This window comes from Sus scrofa, chromosome 13, assembly GCF_054392235.1.
Source record: "Sus scrofa isolate SSC_HxYL_T2T_F1_AM1 chromosome 13, Sscrofa_HxYL_maternal_Yorkshire_Landrace_v2.0, whole genome shotgun sequence".
NCBI lineage: Eukaryota > Metazoa > Chordata > Mammalia > Artiodactyla > Suidae > Sus > Sus scrofa.
In genome coordinates this window covers 205,145,608-205,167,772 of record NC_139395.1, presented here as the reverse complement: position 1 = coordinate 205,167,772, position 22,165 = coordinate 205,145,608, and the positions used below count along the sequence as shown (strand labels likewise).

Genomic DNA, 22,165 nt, shown 5'->3' with positions numbered 1-22,165 from the left:
ACACTATTGAAAGGCTGGAGTGAACAAGTTTCCAAATATTCAGCTGGGAGGCAGCTAAAGAAACCATTCTGGTTCCCTAGGAAGCGTGCTGGTTTCAAAAGGACATGAATAAAAGATGGAAGGAACCCATTCTCGAGAGTGGATAGGAGGGCAGCTTAAATGTGAGAATAATTTTAGAGGTTTTGATATGGACTGAATTGTGTTCTCCCCAAATGCATGTGTTGAAGCCTGGTTCCCAGTGCCCCAGAAGGTGATGGTATTGGGGGACAGGGCTTGAAAGGGGTACCTACGTTAAAATCAGGCCACTGGGGTGGAACCTAATCCAATCTGACCAGGGTCCTTATAAGAAGAAGAGATAAGGACATATAGAAAGAGATTCCAAGGCTGCACACTCACAGAGGAAAAACAGGTGGGGACACAGCAAGAAAGTGGCCATCAGGAAGCCCAGGAGAGAGGCTGCAGAGGAGTCCAAGCCTGCAAGCCTCTTGATCTGGAACTTCTACCTCTTGGAACTGTGAGAAAATAAATTTATGTCACTTAAGCCACCCAGTCTGTGGTATTTTGTTACAGCAGCTCTAGCAAACGAATACAGACTGTACATGTCAATCTAAGTTTAAGCTCTGATAAAATTATCTAAGGAAAGATTTCAAAGAACATTTTGCTTGCTTTCGGAACCAGATGATCTTGGTTGAGGTAGCTGCTAGGGATCATGATGCAATGTCAATGCACAGCAGAAAGAAAGCAGAATTCTTCAATTTCTTTTTTTTCTGTGGAGCTAAATGATTTTCCAATCCTGAAGGGCAGAAGAACCACTGACCCCGGGTGATAAGTGTCAAGGACTAGTGAGAGGATTGTTAAACAAGGCCTAGCTGCTCTAAATGTGTACCTGTTATAGACTGAACTGTGTCTCTCTCCTCCTGCCCCAAATTCAGATGTTGAACTCTAACCTCCAATACCTCAGAATATGACTATAACATGAGACAGGGTGTTGAATGAGGTAAGGTAAAATGAGGTGTTTGGGGGGGGGGGGCCTAATCCAATCTGACTGGTATCCTGGATACACACACACATCGAGAAGACCGTGTGAAGACACAGGGACAAGGTGGCCATTCATGAGCCAAGAAGAAAGGCCCCAGAAGAAACCAACCTTATAGACATTGATTATGAACTTGATTATGAACTTGATTATGAACTTCTAGCTTCCACAATTGTGAGACAATAGATTTCTGTTAAGCCACCCAGAGTGTGAAACTTTGTTATGATAGTCATAGCAGACTAATTCAGGCCCTGCCTCCTGGCTCAGATTAAGACTGCTTTTGGTGGAAACCATAAAACTCCTAGAAGAAAACATAGGTGGAACACTCTTTGACATACACTGTAGCAATATTTTTGCATCTGTCTCCTAAAGCAAGGGGGAAAAAAGCAAAAATAAACAAATAGGACCGAATTAAACTCAAACGCTTTTGTACAGCAAAGAAAGACACTGCCAAACCAAAAAGGCAACCTAGGGCATGAGAGAAAGTATTTGCAAACGATATGACTAATAGGAGTTGATATCCAAAATACATAAATGGCTCATACGACTCAACATCAAAAACAAACAACCTGATTAAAAAATGTGCAGAAGACCTGAATAGACATTTTTTCCAAAGAAGAGATACAGATGGCCAACAGGCACAAGAAAAGAAGCTCAACATCGTTAATCATCAGAGAAAAGCAAATTTAATCATCAGAGAAAAGCAAATTAAAACCACAAAAAGATATTACCTCACACCTGTCGGAATGGCTACCATCAAAGAGAACGCAAATAACAAGTGTTGGCCAGGATGTGGAGAAAAGGGAACCTCTGTACACTGTCCATGGGAATGTAAACTGGTGCAGTCACTGTGGAAAACAGTACTGAGGTTTCTCAAAAAACTGAAAATAGCACTACCACATCACCCAACAATTCCACACCTGAGTATATATCCCCCGAAACTGAAAACACTAATTCAGAAAGATACATGCACCCCAGTGCTCACAGCAACAGTATTTATAATTGGCAAGATATGGAAGCCACCTAAGTGCCCATCAACAGATGAATGGATAAAGATGATATACATATACACACAATGTGATACTCAGCCATCAAAAAAGAAATTTTGCCATTTGGAACAACATGGATGGACTTGGAAGGTATTACGCTAAGTGAAATAAGTCAGAGAAAGACAAGTATTCTATGGTATCATTTACATATGGAATCTAGAAAATAAAACAAACGAGTGAATGTGACAAAAAAGAAAAAGACTTGCAGATACTGAGAACAAATGAGTGGTGACCACTGGGTGGCAGGGAAGAGGGGAGTGGCATGGTAGGTGTAGTGGATTAAGAGGTACAAACTATCACGCATAAAACAAATAAGCTGCAGGGACATATTATATTGTACAACACCATGGAATGCGACCAACATTTTCTAGAAACCATAAGTGGAGTATAACCTTTACAGACTGTGAATCACTATATTGCATACCTGAAACATATAATACTGCACATCAACTAAACTTCAATTAAAAAGATGGCTTTTTTTCTGTAGGGCACAGATAACACCCTAAACACAAAATGACAGAGATTCGGGTCAGCAGCACTTTGCATGAAACAGACAGGAGACTTGGTAGCAAATGTGACCAATCTGAGTCCACCAATCCAATACAACACTCACCTGCAGGCGGAGGTGGGCAAGAGATTCCTCATGCTCCAGGGGCCACAGCACCCTTGGAATACTAGAAAAAGACACAGACAAACCACAACACATTTAGAGGAGTTTGGACAGAACCAGACACAGGTTCCATTGTGCCTTTTGCACACCTGTTGAACGAAGTACTTATGTTGCTTTGCAAAGAGTGGACTCTGGATGCAGAAGCAGCATGAAAACTGCTGGCAAACGGGTGAAGATCTGTAGTGTGGGAAACACTGGTTTGACTTGGTCCCAGAGGCGCAACAAGGACATCTGAGTGGGAGGCTGAAGGAAAGGGATGTGGGCTTTAAGTGGGGTTGAGAACTTTCTAGTAATCAGAACAGCCCACAGACAGAATGCACTGTCTGAAGAGCTAGTGTTTCCTACGCTGTGGCATTTAAGTCTGGGCAGGGAAGGCTGTGAGGATACCAGCCAATGAGCAGTCAGTCCTTTTCCCAGGGGCTAGAGTTCTAAGTAGAGATGCCTTTTATTTTCTGCTCAGAGGACCCCGAAGCTACGCTGTGGCAGGAAATGGCATTAAACAGAGATGGTGGCTGAAAAGTAAAAGCCACCAGGACCTCCGAGTGGTGATGAAACAGGAGAAAATGTAAAGAATGCCTATCATTCTGACACAGGCAGCAGCCAACCATCTTCTGCCAGGAACAGCTTCTCCAGGGATGGATCACTGGGGTGCATTTCAACAGTGGGAAAGGGAAATGCCAAATCTAGGAACTCATATATAATCGCAGATTATAACCTCACCTCTCTATCTTTGAATTCTGTGCTCAATAAAAGTCCCTTGCTCTTAAAAATGGCTTCCTGCCTCCCAGGACTGGCTCCATAGGCAGGCATCTGCTCCATCACACAGGATCTGAGCTCAGAAGGGTCTTGTGCTTGATTGAACGTGCAGCTGTTATCATCTTAAAATTCTTCACTTTGGAAGAAAGAGTCCCACCTTTTTATTTTGCACTGGACCCTGCAAATTGTGGAGCCAGGCCTGCTTCCTACCCATTTTTAAGTCATATTCCTATTTCCTATCAGGTGCCTTCAATTTGTCTCACACACCTGCGGTGGTGGGTAAACATGTTTGGAAGCAACTGGGTTTTGCTGTCACTTGGGCCTTTTTTCCCTGCAGTCCCAACCTCTTGCCACTTACTTGCTGTGAGATTGGGGAGGAGGTTTTTAGCGTCAGCTTCCTACTTTACAAATGGGAATAATAACAGTAAGGGCCTCACTGGCTTTTGGAGGAAGTAAATGACATAAGCACGTAAACAAATAATTCGAACTAACGAATATTTGTCACCATTGGTTGAGGAGGTTCAAAGGTCATTCAGGAGAGAAAGTAATTCAAGGGACCAGCTTGGATGCCTAACGGGGTTAATAAGAGAGAAGACAATATCCAGGGGAGCTGGCCCAGAAATGTTATCTTATCTGGAAGGAAGCCGGCATCCTCGGCTGAGCCACGATTCCACGGCTGAGCCTGTGGCTTCTTTCCCTCCCACCAGCGCCCCTGTGGACTGTGGCTTGTCCTTCAGGTCAAGAGCAGGGCAGTTCTAGACCATTCTAGACTCACCAGACACTAACCCGACCATGGGTGGATTGTGTTTAATCTAGGAGAAAGTGGCTTCCCTAGAAGGTTCACTTCTGTAATCCCGGGCAGACACAAGAAGGAACAAGGACGGAGTTGGAGGTCAGAAGTTCTGAGGTATGGGGGTCGAGGAGAAATCATCTTTCCACAACCTTTCTTTCACTTCACCCGCGTCTCAGATGGACACTACATCCCTGCCTGATTTAAAAAAAAAAAAAAAAATCCCAGATGACTGTCCCCTTCTCAAAACAAAAACAAACAAAAAATTTAAAAAAAAAATTAAAAACCCTTCTTTCAAGGAGAAGTAAATAGGTCGCCGCTTCTTCTCCTGGTCCGGCGCCTTTCTCCTTCGGTTCAGTCTAAAGATAGAAATTCCAGGTTGCTCGTGGCTGCTTTTGACAAAAAAAAAAAAAAAAAAAAAAAAAGAGGGCTTTTGCTCTCCTAGCAAGCAAAGAAATCCTATTTCCTTTAAGCTAGTCTTGTTCTCAGTCTCTTCCAGAAACGCCTCCCCCACCTCTCCAAACCGAGACAAAAAATTAAATGCGGATAAAAACGCACCCCAGCAGCAACCCATTTATACGACACCCCCGAGAGGCCTGCGGGGTCGGATGAGTCAAGCTCACGGGAACGAGCGGGGAGCGCTCCCGACTTTTCTGGAGCCCAGTCGTCCTACGACTCACCTTTCCCTGATCCTGCACGGTCCCTCTCCCGGCCCCAGAGTCTCCCTCCTACTGCTCGAGGGGTCCAGGCCAGGGAAGCGGGCGGGGAGCCGGGGGGACCCGGCGGGAGCCGAGGGCGCCGCACCTGTGGGCGCCGAGGGCGCCGGGGGCGCCGGGGGCCGCGGGCCCCTCCCGGCCGAGCGCGCGCAGCTCCCCGGCGGCTCCGCTAGGGGTCTCTCTCGGGTGCCGAGCGGGGTGGGCCGGATCAGCTGACTCGCCCGGGCTCCGAGCCCCGCCGCCGCGCTGCTGTTCGGTCAGTTTCCTCGGCAGCGGTAGGAGAGAGCACCCGGGGCAGCGCGAGCGCGGGGCCACCGTAGACAGCGGCAGCGACACCGGCAGAGCAAGGGCGCGGCGGATCCCACGCGAACAGCAGCGCACTCGGTGCCCCGCGCAGGGTCGCGATGCTGCCCGGTTTGGCACTGGTCCTGCTGGCCGCCTGGACGGCTCGGGCGCTGGAGGTGGGTGCCGCGCCTCGGAATGGGGTCGGAGGGGGACAGTGGAGACCCGATTAATCCAAGTCTTTAACCCAGAGAAGCTGGGGTTAGTCGAGGACCACCCCACTCTCCTCAGGCCTTACGCCCCCGCTTGCGGGCACCCTGCGCATCCCCGCTTCTGGCCCAGCCCTGCCCCGGGGACGCGCTCTCCGGCCCGCGGGGAAGGAGCGGGTGAGGGGTCGGGAGCCCGGGTCCGCTTCAGTCGGGGGAGAGAAGAGGAGGAGGCTATCTGCAGCTCAGACCCTGACTTAGTCCCTGCCTCGGAACCGGGGACCCGGGGCAGCTAGAGACGTCCAGATGGTAGGTGGGGGAGGGAGCACGTGGGAAAAGCCGAAAACCCACAGTCCCTGGATCCTGTCCCCAGCTCTTAATCGCTGCCTTTCCCTTTCTCTCGGGCCCTAGGGAGGAGTCGGGACGGCTTGGGAAGCTGGTCATCTCTCTCCCCAACCCCCCCACCCCCGCTTTCCCTCGCTTTTCCCCCGCGGTTTCACCTTCCCTTCACATCCCCACCGCCCCTTTTCTGCCCGACCTCCTCCTCCTCCCTCTTCTCGGTTGCTCGGGGCTGCCTCCTGAGTGCGACCCCAAGCAGGGTCAGGCACCACCCTCGGCAGGCAAACTTTGTGCATTTCTGTGTCTCCCTTTTGTGCTAAGTTGCGAGAGATGGGAGGGGTCGGAGATCCACAGCCACATCGCACCTTCCCCAAGCCTAAATATCCCGGGCGTTCGCTCGCACCCTCACATTCTCCGGGAGAGGGACAAGGAAGGTCCCCGGGAACAAAAGCCGCGACACCCCGCCCTCGCCAGCCCTGGGCGCGGTGGGCTGAGCTGAGTTAGTCTGTGCGCCACCGAGGCTCCCGCCTGACTCCCTTCTCCGCGCTGCGCGCCCGTCCCGGAGGGGGCTGGGGCGCTGCTGGGGCGACTCTGGCCGAGCCTCTGGGCCCCTCTACTTCCTCCCCCCACCCCATCACCTCCGAGGCTTGCTCATTCTGTTCTCGGTTGTAAAGTCCTTGGGGAGAAATACGCGGAGAGTGGAGTGTGCGTCTGGAAGGGGCAGTGGCGGGTGGTGGGGAGCCACGAGCTCTCTTCCTGTGCATCAAAGGAGGCGTTTGTCTGATTAAGGCGCGGCCTCTTCCCTGGCAGTGCTGGGCAGTCCGGTTTAGCTCCCCGGGGGGCGCGGACTGCTGGGGAGGGTCCTCAGGGTCTTTTTTTTTAGGGTGCAGATAAAAGGATTGAATTGAGTGAAGATTAAGACGGAGAAGATGGCGCCTCTGCAGTGCAGCAAAGAAAAGCTGTGTGGAGGCTGCAGCCTGGTGAAATCCACCCACCACTAGGTGTATAACAAGTCCTCCCCATTCATCCAACTCTCGAACATTCAGCTAACGCCTGTGCAAAATGACTATTTTCCTTTTCATCTGAAGATGTTGAGAAATTATTTGCTTGGCAGTTGAGGCAGAAAACGTATTTCGCATCATTTGAGTTCCCATTTGGTATCTTAGCATTTGTAACCTCTCTTTCCCCATTTTTCCCCCTCCTTTTCCCCTAACTCATGGGATTTTCCAAAAGAGCAATTTCTGGACAAATGTTTTCCCGTAGTGTAACTGAGATTATACGGACTATCACACCATTTCAGCTGTTTAGTCCCTAATTTACAGGGTCATTGAACTTTTTCCCCCTCTGCCTTTTTCCTACAAGTGGCTCAGGAATCACCTGGGGGCTTGTTAAGGCAGATTGTTTTAAGAGTCGAAGCATTTGGCTTTCCATTTAAAAATGCATTTAATTAAGAGAACTCTGGTTTTTCTGACAGTTAAATTTACTCTTATTTCAGTTCTCCTGATTGTTTTATTACACATTAAAAACACAAGTAATTAAAAGCATATCATATCTTTTATAGTGGAGCCTTTTGCCAAAATGTAAATATTTAACTTTTATGAGCAGGATTTTTTTCTTTGTAAAAGGAAGCAGCGTGCAGGCAAATATGATTCAGATTTCTTTTTTACCCTGTTTGATTGCATTTTTTGCTCTTTCTGCCAAACTTAGATATTTTCACTGGTTACTGTCACCTCTTTCCAAGGGTGGAGGTGAGATTCACATTAGTTCATTTTGTGGAGCGTTAATGGAAAGGTAGGCAGTTCACTCTGATGAGGTTTGGGGGGCGGTTATCAGGCTCAGTCTCTGTCCATGGAAAAGATGTAATTATGAGTTGACTATCTTTTACAGGGCTTAGAAAATAGGTCTGCTACAAATGGCTTGAAAAAAGACAAATGAGGGCAATAATAAGGGGCTTCAGCTTCTGGGGGACACATCATTACCTGGGTTGATGATTTTCCCGGGTGTAGCGACAGAGCATGAGTTTAAAAGGCCCCGACATTTATTTATTTAAACTTAAAGTTTTGTTTTTTGCTTTTTGTGTTTTTTTTTTTTTTCTTTCTTTCTTTTTTTTTTTAACCCTTGATGTTGTGTAACCTCATCACAATTATCTGCTTTGGTACTGGTGCTCATTCAGTACTGGTGCTAATTCAGAGACAAAGCTCCTCACACTGGCTAGAGCTGCCCTAATGGTAATTGCCTCGGCACAGAATAGCAAAGCTCAGATTTGATGGTGAGTGAAGGAGAGTCACTGTGTCTTGCTGATCCCTGCGAAGCTGTGATAACCAGCAGGGCACCAAAGCTGCTCTCTTGTCACCCTAACCAGCAGGTGCTTGATAGGCACTTAGGAGCCTGTGCTAGTACTACCAAGAAGTACTCCAGATAGAGTATTCTTTCTGGTTGGGGTGGTAAAGAGGAACATACAACTAAATAGATCCCAAGTAGGAATGACTGATTGGAAAAAAAGCGGGGGGCGGGGGGGGGAGTTGTCCATTGAATATTGGCTTGAAGAAAAGCAGAGAGGTCAGAAACAGGCTCACAGACACAGAGAACAGATTTGTGGTTTCCAAGGGGAGGGGGCAGGGAGAGAGAGATTGAGAGTTTGGGACTAGCAGATACAGACTATTATATAATGGCTAAACAACAAGATCCCATTGTATAGCACAGGGAATGGTATTCAGTATCCTAATGCTATTCAATAAACCATAATGGAAAAGAAAAAGAAAAACGGAGAGGTTATCTTTGTGGAAAATGCTTTCTCCCTGTTGCTGGAGGATCTCTATTTTGAATTACTGTTTATGGCATACTAGAGACATTTATACAGATATTTATATGAAGTGGCGATTGTCAGTCATTCTAGAAATAAGCAGAGCTATTGTGTGCCTTTCCTGTGGCCATCAAACTACCCTTGAAGATGTGGAAAAATCCATCAGAAATGTACATTCTGTTTCTGCACATTTGCGAGGTGGGCACATGTATTACCTTAAGAGCTTGCAGAGCGTTTGCCATTCGTATCCTTCTTCAGTCTCTGCCTGGGTATGTCAGTTACAAATGCAAAGATAAACCTTGTACGTGTACTTGAAAAATAAAGCTTGAGGATGTCAGCTTTGGGTTGACTTGCCTACGTCTTATTTCTCCACACCCTTATTCATATCCTTTGTACCCAGGAAGTTTGCAGAGTCAATAGGACAGGCACATGATTATAAAAGAAAACAGAAAGTGTTAAGTACCAGGAGGAAAGTACAGATTAAGTGAAATACTGAGTAAAAGTCTTAACCATATAAACATCTGTATGTAAGGAATAAAGGAACAGTGGGGATGAGGTGATCCTGGAGAATTTCTTGATGGTTCCTTTCCAACCGGGTTTGTATCCTGGGGAAGGGAGATTATATCTTTGGGGTTTCAGTATTTGTTTACATACCTCTCTCCACCTTTCCCCTCCCAGGTAGACAGACAGACAGACAGACAGACAGACACACACACACACACACACACACGCACATGCTTGCGCACTCCTCTTTGAAGGTATGGGTGGAGACAGTGTGGGATTTGATTTTCCTGGTTTCTCCATCTATTCATTCAGGACAATTCGTATTGATTCTTTTTTTGAGCTATGCCTAGTCCTGTAGCGCTGCAGATAGTCTGGTGAACCAAACTGTCTTGCTACACGAAGCTTCCAGTCTTGTAGGAAAGACTCAGTAAACAGACCGGTGGAGGCGTGTGTTCATGAATTGCGACAGATGCTAAGATGGAAAAGAAGGGTGCAGGGGTACACTCCAGAAGGGAGCAGGGAATTCCAAGTAAGGATTTGAGGGGCCAGAGGTGAGGGGGTGAAAGCAGGGTCTGAGAGCTCTGATACGGCATCTTCAATAGGGACCTTGAGTGAAGCAGTGAGTATGTGATGAAAAAAAGTGATTTCACTGAGCAACAATGAGGAGGGTGGGGAAAATAAAATATTTCAGCTGTTTTTTTTTTTTTTCTGTAGTTTTCTATCTTTTTGTGTTTTACTTGACTATGAAATGGTTTCCTTTCATAGTGGACCCTCACATACAAACGTGAGTGGAAATTGATGGAGTGGGAATTGATACTTACACCATGGTCTGCAAATCCTTGGAAATACTGTCACCCTGGGTCTCACAGCCAGTATCCAGATACACCCTCCTGAGTGGCTGGAGAACCAGAGGGTGGCCAGTGGAGGAGGCCAAAGTGAAGGGATGAGTAGCCAGTTTAGGCCAAAAAATGGCTATTTCTTAGCTTTTATTGTAGTTGTTAGTAAAAGGAAGGCAGATGGTACCTGAACCCTCAAAATGAATTTGGAAATGAAAGCCATAGTGAAGGGCAAAATGTTATGTAACAATTTCTTCAGTTTAATGTGGATATTTTAAGAAATAACCGTTTCAGTAGGGGGTTTTCTTTGAAAAAAATATTGGGTGAATTTTCCTCTTCAGATTAATGGTTACTAGATATGCATTACTGGTATGTTTAGAAGTAGAACCCCAAACTGGATTTGAATGACTGCTCCAGGAATAAAATAATTCATTGAGGGGGAAAAATAAAGCCTGTACATGTTCATAAACTAATAGTTCTGTGAAAAAGGGATGCTGAGTAGGTTAGTTAGTTGACTCTCAGAGTGTGATACAGAGACTCAGTTTCACATATGAAATCTTAGCAGAGATGGGGACTAAGGCCATTTTAGTTAAATTTATTTTGTGTGGCTACATTTGGAAGAAACGTGAAATACAGATTTAACTTCAACATTGCTAGGGTTATAGTATTTTATGAAAGAAGCTAATGATTGAAATAAGGAAAATTTTGAAAGGCTTTTAAAAGCCAGCTCTATGGAAAGTAGTGGACCATTTACAGCCTTGATTTCGATACCAACGTGATGTCAGGCCAGCATGCAAATCATGGAGTTTCTCACTTGTTCAGGACTGGTAGCCTCTCACATTGATCAAGAGCCTGGGCTGGGCCAGGGTTGTCTGTGGGTAAATCCTGATTGTGTGCCTCACTTTTTTCCTTTGTAAAATGAGTATAATCCTGTTTATGGTTGTTGAAGATTGAGTTACTATATATGTAACATGCTTGGAACAGTATATGAGTTAATATATATGTAACCTGATGGCATTTTATAAGAACTACATGTTAGTTACAATTACTGTTTATAATGATGATGTAAAATGGATACATTTATTCTCATACACTGTTGAATGTTAAAAAAAAAAATCTATGTGATATTTCACTTAATGACTAATGCACTTACTGACCACTTAAGACTATTGCAAGATTCTGGCAATTTGTTCATGATAAGAATGAAATAATTTGATTTACATTTTTAAAAATACATCACAGATAATTTTTTTAAATGTATATTGTAAAATTTTGTTTATTAAATATTCACATGTATTTTTATTGGAGGGGTTTTTTGGAAAACCATTAAGCCAATTCCTGCTCATAGGAAAACTCGAACAGTACAGATGTAAAAGGCATAAGCAGTTATTACACGAATGAGAAAGACGTAGTTTAAATATGTGCTAACTGGCATCTTGCTACACACATATAAAATTGAGCAAGTTTATATTCTGGCTCCATTATTAACTCAGCTGTTTGTTGACCATCACCTGTGTGTGTGCACAACTAGAAAAAAGAATAAACAAGTTTGGCTAATCTAGGCAGAAATGGAAGATTTCAAATGCCAGCAAAAGAATTTTGGTCCTACCTAGAGAGGAACCTTGAAATGATCCTCACCAGAGGATGAGGAAACTAAAGAGCAGACTGCTTAAGGAGGCAGCACCCCTGTAAGAAGTCAGTTTTCCAAATAAAATGAAGTCTGTTACCAAGCAGATGATGGTAAACTTTATAGTGGTCTGCTCTGAAATTTAAGAGTGATCTACTGCTTAATTAAAAGCATACTTTTAAAAATAAGTGGAGTTCCTACCGTGGCTCAGTGGTAAACAAACCCGACTAGTATGCATGAGGACTGGGGTTTTATCCCTGCCCCTGCTCAGTGGGTTAAGGATCCTGTGTCGCTGTGGCTGTGGTATAGGCCGGAACCTGTAGCTCTGATTCAGCCCTTAGCCTGGGAACTTCCATATGCCGAGGGTGTGACCCTAAAAAGACAAAAAAAATAAAAAAACAAAAATCAGCGTATTTTATTCATTCTAAAACAGAAGGTTTTCAATCTCAGTTTCAAGATGAGGCTAAAAATATTTGAGAATACCCCAAATTGGTGACACTGTGTTTAAGACATTGAAGAATCAATAAGCAAAGTCCCAAGGAATGTGTTTTTCTTTCTTCTTTTTTTTTCTTTAATAATGCCAGTTCATGTATTTATCACTGTCCTACTCAATCAAAAAAGTGGATGCAGTTAGTAGGATGTAATTATTGCACCCATTTTGAATAAACGTCCTGTTCAGAGGAAATACAGAGAGGAATGAAGGTGCCACAACCACACATGTAGGGTCCCTGGGGGGAGGAGGGCAGGGAATAAGCAAGATAAACATTTCAGAAAAGGAAAAAGAACAATAAGACTGTTTTGTGGATGCACAGATTCTGGAACTCTTAAGGGTCTTATTAGTGATGGACCCCACTGTTTGTATCTTCTCATTTTCACATGGTCTCTCTCTTTCTCTCTTTTTATTTTTATTTTACCAAGTTGAGATCTTTAAGCTGAGAAATTTGAGAAAAAAAAAAAAAATTGGGGGTGATTATTGTGTTGCTGTGAAATTGTTGTTTGCCTGATTCTCTTTCATGGAGAATCTAATAACTTGTCCTCTGTTCACTTGCCTAGAAGCCCCCATACTATCTTCACTAAAGAATGTAAGGCCTGCTAGGCGATCATGACTAATAAATTACTTTTCAGCCTTAAAGGATGCTTAGGAGAATAAGCGATCTGCTCTACCAAGAAAAGTCACTTGTATTAAGTGAAGAAAGACATCACTACTCTTGTTGCTTTGTTAAATTTCAAAGCTTTAATGACTGTGATATGTTTTCACCCCGTGAAGACGTTTTGCAGGAATAAAGGAGTTTAAATCCCACCCTTGAGATACATTTGTGTACTTTAAACCTGACCTCTTACCCCCAGTGACCACAAAGTCATTGGTTAGTTCTCCTGTCTGCATGAACTTGATTACAACAAAATTAACAAGACAGCATAATTTTTTACTTTCAATCAAAAATGAAGAAAGCAGCATTGTCTATTAAGGGTTGGCTAATCCAAAAAAAGAGGACTTTTTGTGTTTGCTCTTACTATTGGATGGCTTTTCAAAAGCATAATTATTGTTTTTATAAATAATACAACTGAGTTGTCATGGAATAAATAGGCGCACATAATGAAAATAGATAAGTGCTATTTTGTAACCATATTTATAGACTTTTTTTTTTATCTTTCAAAAGAGCCCTTATCTACTTTGAAGGCTGAGCCTTTAAAAATGATGTAATTTTTTTGAAATCTTAGCTTAAGTCTTTAGAGACTGACGTAAAAACAGCATATGAAAAGTAACATATGAGCTCATGTTGATGCTCTTAATCGCTTGTTATGGTTTCTTTAAAACAATTTTGTCATGGCAGTATATTGATATAAATGATGAGTTTTTAAGAAACTCCTGTAGAAACTTGCAAATATGCAGACTAATCATTCTAAGGATAATTTATTCAGATACATGTTAATGAATGAGCCACTTAAAATTAAAGTCAAATTTCTATGGAAACGTTACTAGCTTATTTTTATACACAGACACCTAGATTTTTAAGGGCAAACCCGGAAAAGGAAAATTCTCTCCTTCATTTAACCAATATTTTTTGAGGTCCTCCCTTCATGAGAGCTTACATTACAATGAGGGGTAGACGGAATAAACAGCAAGGGGTGGGGGACTTGGAAAAAAATTACGTTGGGTAAAGGTATATTACAGGGTGGAAGTTTGCTGTGAGTGTGATATTTATGGGGTATTATGATCAGGGAGATGCTCTGATGTGGTCATATGTAAACCCAGACATCTGGAGCAAGGAACTGTTTATTCACTGGGATGTTAAACAGTAATGGGGACAGGGGATCCACTTTGGTGGTTTGATATTAAAAACAAAACTGGTGGGAGATCCCTTGTGGCTCAGTGGGTTAAGGATCTGGCATTGTCACTACTCGGGTTCCATCCCTGGCTTGGGAATGTATGCGTGGGTCTGGCAAGACAAACAAAACAAAACAAAAATGGTGGAGCAGAGAAGTTAATATTGACTGTGATCACAGACTGTTTCCTGTCATTTGTTTCGTCACTGACTACAGTGCCTTCCTTCCATCTGGTATTTATTAGGTACTTGATAAATGTTTTAGAGGAAGACTCAAATTATGGAGTTCCCATCCGTGGCGCAGTGGTTAACGAATCTGACGAGGAACCATGAGGTTGCGGGTTCGGTCCCTGCCCTTGCTCAGTGGGTTTAGGGTCCGGTGTTGCCGTGAGCTGTGGTGTAGGTTGCAGACGTGGCTCGGATCCTGCGTTGCTGTGTCTCTGACGTAGGCCCGGTGGCTACAGCTCCAATTCCACCCCTAGCCTGGAAACCTCCATAGGCCATGGGTGCAGGCCTAGAAAAGGCAAAAAGACAAAAAAAAAAAAAAAGGAAGACTCAGATTTTATACTGTAGTAATACAGAATTGTGTTTGAGTCTCAACAGTTGAATTAACTTCTCTTATGTTAAAAAAAAAACAACTTGTGAATGACACAACTATAAGTGTACAGAAAAAAATTGAAGCTTTTTAAGATTTATTTCTTCTGCCTTTTCGAAAACATTTTATTGTGAAAAGATTTTATAAATGCTACCAATGACTTCATATGCAGCTCTTTATTTCAGACATTCAGTTCACCCAGCCAAAAATGCCTTGTTCTTGAAATACCTCAACAATCCCCTGACTGATTGGGACACTTTCAATTGAGGGTCCCCTAGAAGTGATTTTCTTTGAATAAGATGGTGGGGTTTAGAATGAAAGACATTGTATATTGGAATGAAATTGAGTGGCCATCCAAATGAAAATTTCATTATCATTGTCTTTTTTCAGTTACCTGCTTTTTTGTCATTTCACAGTTAAGATTTATTTTCAGCTTTAGTGTGACCCAGGATCAAAATTGACCCTTTAAGGAAAAAAAAAAATTTGAAATTCTGTTACTTCTATCCTCTAAAAGAATCATACTTTTCATGTTCAAGGGCTTGAAGCCAACACTCCTGTATGCTATTAACTTGACAAGCGTTGGAAATCTAATTAAGGTCATTATGATTAGCCTTATGTCTTGCCAGTGTTTTCTCAGTCTTGTTTTTAATGTTTTGTGTCCAGTGTTAAATTCACATACACCACAGAATCCAGAAAATTTCAATCTAATAAAAAGTAAACTAAATTTTGAAATCCTGTGGTGGTTTTTTTGTGGGACAAGTTTTGGCTGATAGGATGGTTGAACAGGAAAGCAGCTTACATGTTGCTGTTTGTTTGAGCAATTGTGAAGGGCTCCAGTTTCAAGACTTCATTTGTGACAGAATGGCAATTTTGGAATCACTGGGTACTTGATCAGTGACGTATGAGAGGAGGGAGGGAATACTCTGAGGGTGACCATGTGGCTGGAGAGCTGAAAGGGTAGAGGCAAAGGTTGCTGGATAGAGCTGTCTGAAGACAGTGGTTAAGTCCAGGGAACTTGGGACTGAGTAATTAATCAACGTGGCCATTCGTCACATCCAGGACAAAGATAACAAACAATGGCAGGGAAGACATACTTGAATAAACAAGACAGGAAGCTGACCCACCTAGTTCCGAAGCAATTTCTTTCCATGTCCATTTGCTGTTTTAATATTTCCCTTCCCTTTTGTGAGCTGGACTCAGAGGTTAAATTTGTATCTTTGTGAATTTTCTGGGTCGTGTTCTAAGGAGAAGAAGGGAAGTATTAAATGTATTGGGAGTATTTGTTTGTGTGTGTGTGTGTTTAGTTGCATTTATTGATTTCATAAATAGCCAATAAAGAGAAAAACATTTAGCTTAAGTTTCTTTTTTTTCTGAAAATATCATTCTAAGGGCTTATTGGTATTTTTAAATTATTTATGCTTTTCAAAAGAAAAATCTGACTTGTGACCTCGTTGCTTATTTGCTCATTCATCTCAGAAATGTACCATGTGAAACATAAACCCAAGCCCATCAATTGATTCTTCTGTTAGCAGATGATGGGAAAGTTTAATACAGGATGTTTAATTGGATATTTGGATTATGTGTTCACCTGTTTTGTCTTTCTTCCATATTTTCTCGGGGCATTTGTGATTGACTTCTGTGATGCTGACCCCGATTTATGATTTTCATTATTACTAACTTTTTCTCTCTATTTTCTCCCACTTTCCTTGAATTTTTAAAAATATCATTCATGTTTTGCATGTGTACTGGATGCCTTCTGTGTTTCGGGTTACAGGAGCCCTAGAATCTTCCTGCGGCTGTGAGTAAACAGAGGTGACTCAGTCTATTCCTAAGAGGTTTTGCAGCCTGACAGGGGAAGAAAGAGACGGAGATATAATTAAGTACTGTCTGCTAAAGGCCACAATGGAAGAAGGTACAAAGTCTTCATAGAGAAGGCCAGCAGCATTTGAACTGGGTTTCAAGGATAAGTAAAACTTAACTGGGGCATTGTAGGGCTTTCCAGACAGAAGGAGCAACACAGATGTAGAGGTTCAAGAGAGGAAGCCATATGAGTGTGGCTTGGGGACATGGTGTGGGACAGTAGGAGATTAAAACTTTGGATGCCTTGTTGAGTTTGAACTTCATTTTCTCAGCAATGGGGTACTCTTAGATGTTCTTAAAATGGGGGTAGCCGTTGATGACTATGGTTCAGTTAGGTTTAGGAACCTTTGCCGAAGTCTCTGTCAATGTCTGCTTCATCTTTCTCGCCAGATGGTAGCCCTAGCTGTAAGGGAGGCTGGTACATGTGATCTCTTTGCTGGGAATACGGATGCCCCGAGTACATTCCAGATTCTCCTTTTGATAAAGGAGAGGTAGGGTATTGGGTGACAGTTGGCATTCTGGAATGTAGAGGAGATACAATACAAAGGGATGTAGAGGACAATGGGTAGATTAAGAAACATGCTGAACCAAACCAAAGGAAAGATTCTCCATGAGCAGTCAGCGTAGGTTTTGGGGATTTGCCCACTTCCTGTCTCCTCACTAACCTCATAGGAAGAACAGGTTTGGGGAGTGATGGAGGAGATGAGAATTTTCTTTTGTTTTTATGACAGGAACACCCAAGAGCTTAGCCTTCACTCTGCTGGATTGTGCCCAAGGTAGTTTAAACTTCTGTTTCTGAAAATCCTTCCAATGAGAGTGATGGAAACGGGTAATGCCAATGGGTCTGTGGGTAGTAATGGCAGTGTCAGTAAACTCTCCCCACTGATAAACTATCTTTCATCTGCTCTAGAGACTTCCTAAAGCACCTTTGTTGTTGTGCTTGTGCTTTGAAAGGAATAGCAGATACAATAGGTTTTGAGGTTTTTAGAAAAGAGGATGATGCTGAGAATGTCTTGAGCTAGATTTCCCTACTGTGTTCAACTTCTTTTCTGTTGCTGCACAGCCTTTCAGATCTGTGTATGTGCACCTGTGTTACTAAAACGAGGGAAAGCGCCATAGAAGAAAGAAAAACCTAAATATGTTTACATCAGTAAAAATGGGGCTGCCATTTAAAAATTCATCTTAATTTTTTATCTATTTTCTTATTCATTTCAATTATCTAGATGTGGACAAATGAATACATTTACCAAAAACTATGTGATGAAGCAAAGTCATGGGAGAAAAATTGAGTCTTAAGCAGGCTTGATATAATCATCTGCATTAGGGAGTGTTTGAGGTTTTTTTTTGTTTGTTTGTTTTTTTGTTTTTTTTTTTTTTGCTTTTTAGGGCTGCACTGTGGCATATGGAAATTCCTAGGCTAGGGGTCGAATTGGAGCTACAGCTGCTGGCCACAGCCACAGCCACAGCCATGCCAGATCTGAGCCATGTCTGTGACCTACACCACAGCTCATGGCAACACTGGATCCTTAACCCAGTGAGTGAGGCCAGGGATCGAACCCGCATCCTCGTGGATCCTAGTCAGGTTCGTTAACTGCTGAGCCACGAAATGAACTCCATGTTGAAGATTTATAGTAGGCATTTTATCAGCACCTCCAGATTTATTTACATATTGTATATGGTTTTGTCTTAAGGAAATGTCTGAAATATCACTGTTCCTCATAAACTGCTCTTGGTTTTATTGTCTGCATCACTTCTTTTTGAACCCTTGGTTCTCTTTTAAGAGTGATCAAAAGCATAGTTCAAGTTTGTTCATCTTAAATCTTGGCATTTCTTTTCTTTCTTATTTTGAAGTGTTTGTCAAAGAAAATATTTTACCACTTCAAGAGACTGCCTTCAGAAAAACAATTGACAATTTGTAATGACTGAAATAGTTCTTGATTAATCATGAGAACCGGAAAGAGGAGCCAATATGTGTTTGAACATATACAGGTTTGAAGTTAATACTCTTTTTTTTTAATCCCCCCAGAGTGGTTGGTAATTTATATCACAAAAGTTTTAAAATTTGTTGTAATTATATTAGCTTGAATTTGGAAATGTTAGAAAATCTTGAACTATAATTCTTTCATAGTTTTCTAATGGTCATACATAGTTTATATGACTTGGAAAACTAAAATTTTATTATCGTATATTACTTATTTTTTAAAATTTCTCCAAATGACATATTTTATTCTGAATTTTGTTCTGCTTTCATATATCTGAAAATATTTGACTTAATTACTGGCTGTGGTTTAAGCCCAGCCTAAAATGGTTGTGCCTTTTGTTGGCTCTGGAATGCAGAGTTGGGCACTGTTGCTTTCTTTATTGACTCTAAATAAATAATTGGTAGCAGATTTTGCAGGCAGTTATTTAGATACCTTAGTTTAAGATCACCTAATTGAAAAAGTTGGCCGTCCAAAAAATGTTCTGAGAAAAGTATTCATTCTTGATTTACTTGAATCTTATAAATGCTTTATTGGCTTTGCTCATAGTGGTATTTCTAAGTAAACAATCTCTCTAGAAATAATTTCTGCTTCTCTGATAATTTAAATAAATTAAATTGGAGTTCCCCTTGTGACTAAGCAGTAACAAACCCTACTAGTATCCATGAGGATGTGGGTTCAATCCCTGGCCTTCCTCAGTGGGTAAGGATCCGGCATTGCCATGAGCTGCAGTGCAGATTGCAGACGCGGCTTGGATCTGGTTGCTGTGGCTAGGCAGAGGCTGGCAGCTAACAGCTCCAATTCTACCCCTAGCCTGGGAACTTCCTTCTTCTGTGGGTGTGGCCCTAAAAAGACAAAAAACAAAATTAATTGATATAAATTGCAAAAAGTAGTGGAAAAGTTTCTGGTTAAATATCAATGAAATATGTTCCATCCATACAAGTTCATTTTCGTTGTTCTTGTTAAATTCAAATGTGAGTTTTAAAACAAGAGGATTGTGATTGTCTTTATGAAATAAACTTAATTATTACTTTAAATATATTTAAAGTTTTAATTCAAAGGAAACTGAGCACAGGTTGTTCCTGTGCGAAGGCACATCCATTTAAGATTATGCTTAAGCCTACAGTTGCTGATTAAGATTTAGCCTTAGAGTCAATGAAGTGGTATGGATTATTTTTTGGCCCAGTGTGATTGCCTAGTGATTCATTGTTGGTGAGAAGAAAAAGGGAACAAAAGCATGGCTTTAAAACAGCCATTTAATATCATATGGAAATGATAAGCGCCAAGTTTTAATAGTGAGGAGCTGGAGAAGGCAGTGACCCATTCAGACGCCTTTCTGACGTCATGTCCTCTCAGAACTCCTCTGGCCCTCCCTTAATGCCCAGGCCTAACTCTCAAACAATGTAGTTCAATAAAAATATAATGGGACCACAGATATAATTTAAATTTTTCTAATAGCCACATAAAAGAAACTAGCAAAATTAGTTTGTTTTATTGTACCCCGTAAATGCAGAATATCATTTCAACCTGTGGTCAGTCTAAAAATTATCAGTGAAAGATATTACATTCTTTTTTTTTTCATTTTATATATTCAAAATGTTACCCATAGAGCATGTTTTAATTTGGTTCAGCCACATTTCATGTAGTCAGTAACCACCTGTGGCTGGTGGCTACCATATTGGACAGCTGTAGAAAGTGTGGAAGGTGTTAGAAGGGCCAACTCAACCTACTACTGTCTAGGAAAAGAACCAGGTTTTGGAGCAGGTAGTACCCATAAGACCTCCTTTCTATGCTCCCTTGTTTTACTGGTGAGAAAACTGGGATCTGGAGATGTTGCGTTGTCCAATATCACTTGAATATTAAGGATCAAAGCCCTGTCCCTGCTCCCTGGTTTCTAATCTCTCTTCATCACCCCAATTTTCCCTCCTTCTTTTCTATGTTGCTCTGTCTACTTGAATACATACTAATGATAGGTGGTTGATTAGTTAAATATTGAGCCAGGAGATTTAAGAAAATCAGACCCACTTGAAAAAGGCATGGCCTGATTCAGACAAAATTCACTTTAGAGGCAGGATGAATAAAATTACCAGGCATATCTAGAGCTTCTCAATGGACTGGTAATGTGAAATGATGCTGGGCCCAGTGATTAATTTTGCCTTTTTTTTTGGCGTGGGCACTGTTGGAATAGGAGTTGGATGGACACTGGTAGAAATGTCAAGTGCCTACCAAAAAGAAAGGAGGCCAACAAGGCATTATGTATTGTATACAATATGTGGTGTGCATCAGATCTGTTCCTGTAAACACTGGGTTAAGCTTTCTTTCTTTTTCCTTTTTCTTCCACTTTTTGGAAGGCTGCCCATGTGTGTGCCCATAGTTCTTACCCAGTTATACTGAAAGTATGGTATTTTTTGACAACTGAAGCCCAGTGCACCCCTGGCACATAAAGTAGTTATTTTCCAAAGGCAAGCAAATGGGGAAAGCTCACCGCAGAGCATTGTGGGTTGGCGGAGGCAGGGGATTAGTTTTCTCCTGGAATCAATGTTGTAAAGTATCTGTTTTGTGGCATGAAAATACACCATGAGCGAACTTTTAAATTTGGAAGTTGTTTTAAAATATTTATTAACCTGGATGTTGTGCATTGTGTGAGAGCTTTGAAGAGAGTTTAAGTTTATTCGGTGACTTAGGTTTAGTGTTTTGGATTTAGTGTTCAACTTGACAGTTTTTCTGTTTGTCCTCAGACTTCTCATCTGTGGCTAGACTTTACCCACAAGGCACCATTGATCTTTAAATTAAGTATGCCCTGTATTTTGTTCATGTTCTGTACTGAAAATAATCGCCTTTTGCAAATGCCGATGTGTAGGACAGTGCTAAGAGGGTTCAGGGTTTGCAGGAATAAGTTAAAAGTACGGGGTTATCTGTATCTCCTTTGGCAGTTGACTATTAAACTTAAAAAAATTGTCTCTGAGCCTTAAAAAACACCACTTTTTTTTAAAGCAGTTTTCTGTTTATTTTTCATAGTAAATATAACCAAGAGAAACAGAAGTTTAGAGCTTTAAACTGTTTGGGAGGAGTTACATTTTTAAATTTATGTTTAAGTTAGATTTTTTTTTAAATAGACAAGTATTATGAATTCAATTTTAACTTACAGTAACTGTAAAAACATACATAATCCTACCACCCACAAATGTCTGTCATAGCATTTTTAAAGCATTTTGAGTTCATGCTGTAGATTGCATTTTATATCCTGCATTTATTCCTTAACATTAAATTCATGTCATTATAAGTTCTTTATAAATATACTGCTTAATGGATGTGTAAATCTGTAGGGCAGGCGTTCCCATTGTGGTTCAGCAGTAATGAGCCCGACTAGTATCCGTGAGGACTTGGGTTTGACCCCTGGCCTCATTCAGTGGGTTAAGGATCTGGCGTTGCCATGAGCTGTGGTATAGATCACAGATGTGGCTTGGATCTGGCATGGCTCTGGCTGTGGAGTAGGCGGGCAGCTACAGCTCCAATTCGACCCCTAGTCTGGGAACTTCCATGTACCGCAAATGCAAAAAAGCAAAAAAAAAAAAAAAAAAAGAAAGAAAGAAAAGAAAAGAAATCTATAGGAAAACAGGAGGTATGTAATTGTGGGTGTGTGGGTTTTTTTTTTTTTTTTTTTTTTTTGTCTTTTCCAAACTGAGGTTAGGATGAAAGTGATGTAGGGAGGGGGTCCTGTGCTAAATGCCTGGTTGTATTGTAAGTATTTATTGAATGATCGGAAGTGTTGCTCTCAAGAAGCGTTGAGCAT

General features: G+C 41.9%; 1 protein-coding gene and 1 long non-coding RNA gene across 11 annotated transcripts in view; both read left to right on the top strand.

Annotated features, from left to right (window-relative positions):
• Positions 1-5,275: 5,275 nt before the first annotated feature.
• Positions 5,276-22,165, top strand: part of APP (amyloid beta precursor protein) — a 281,826-nt gene continuing 264,936 nt past the window's right edge. For 9 of the 10 annotated variants that reach the window (XM_005670306.4, XM_005670305.4, XM_005670304.4 and 6 more), the window contains exon 1: positions 5,276-5,478. In XM_005670306.4, coding sequence (XP_005670363.1) covers positions 5,422-5,478 — 57 coding nt within the window. In that variant the 5' untranslated portion in view covers positions 5,276-5,421. 10 annotated transcript variants of the gene reach the window in all.
• LOC110256540 (uncharacterized) lies at positions 5,651-9,093 on the top strand. Its single transcript, XR_002338172.2, has 2 exons — positions 5,651-5,814; positions 6,728-9,093. It is a non-coding gene; the product is annotated as an uncharacterized LOC110256540 (long non-coding RNA).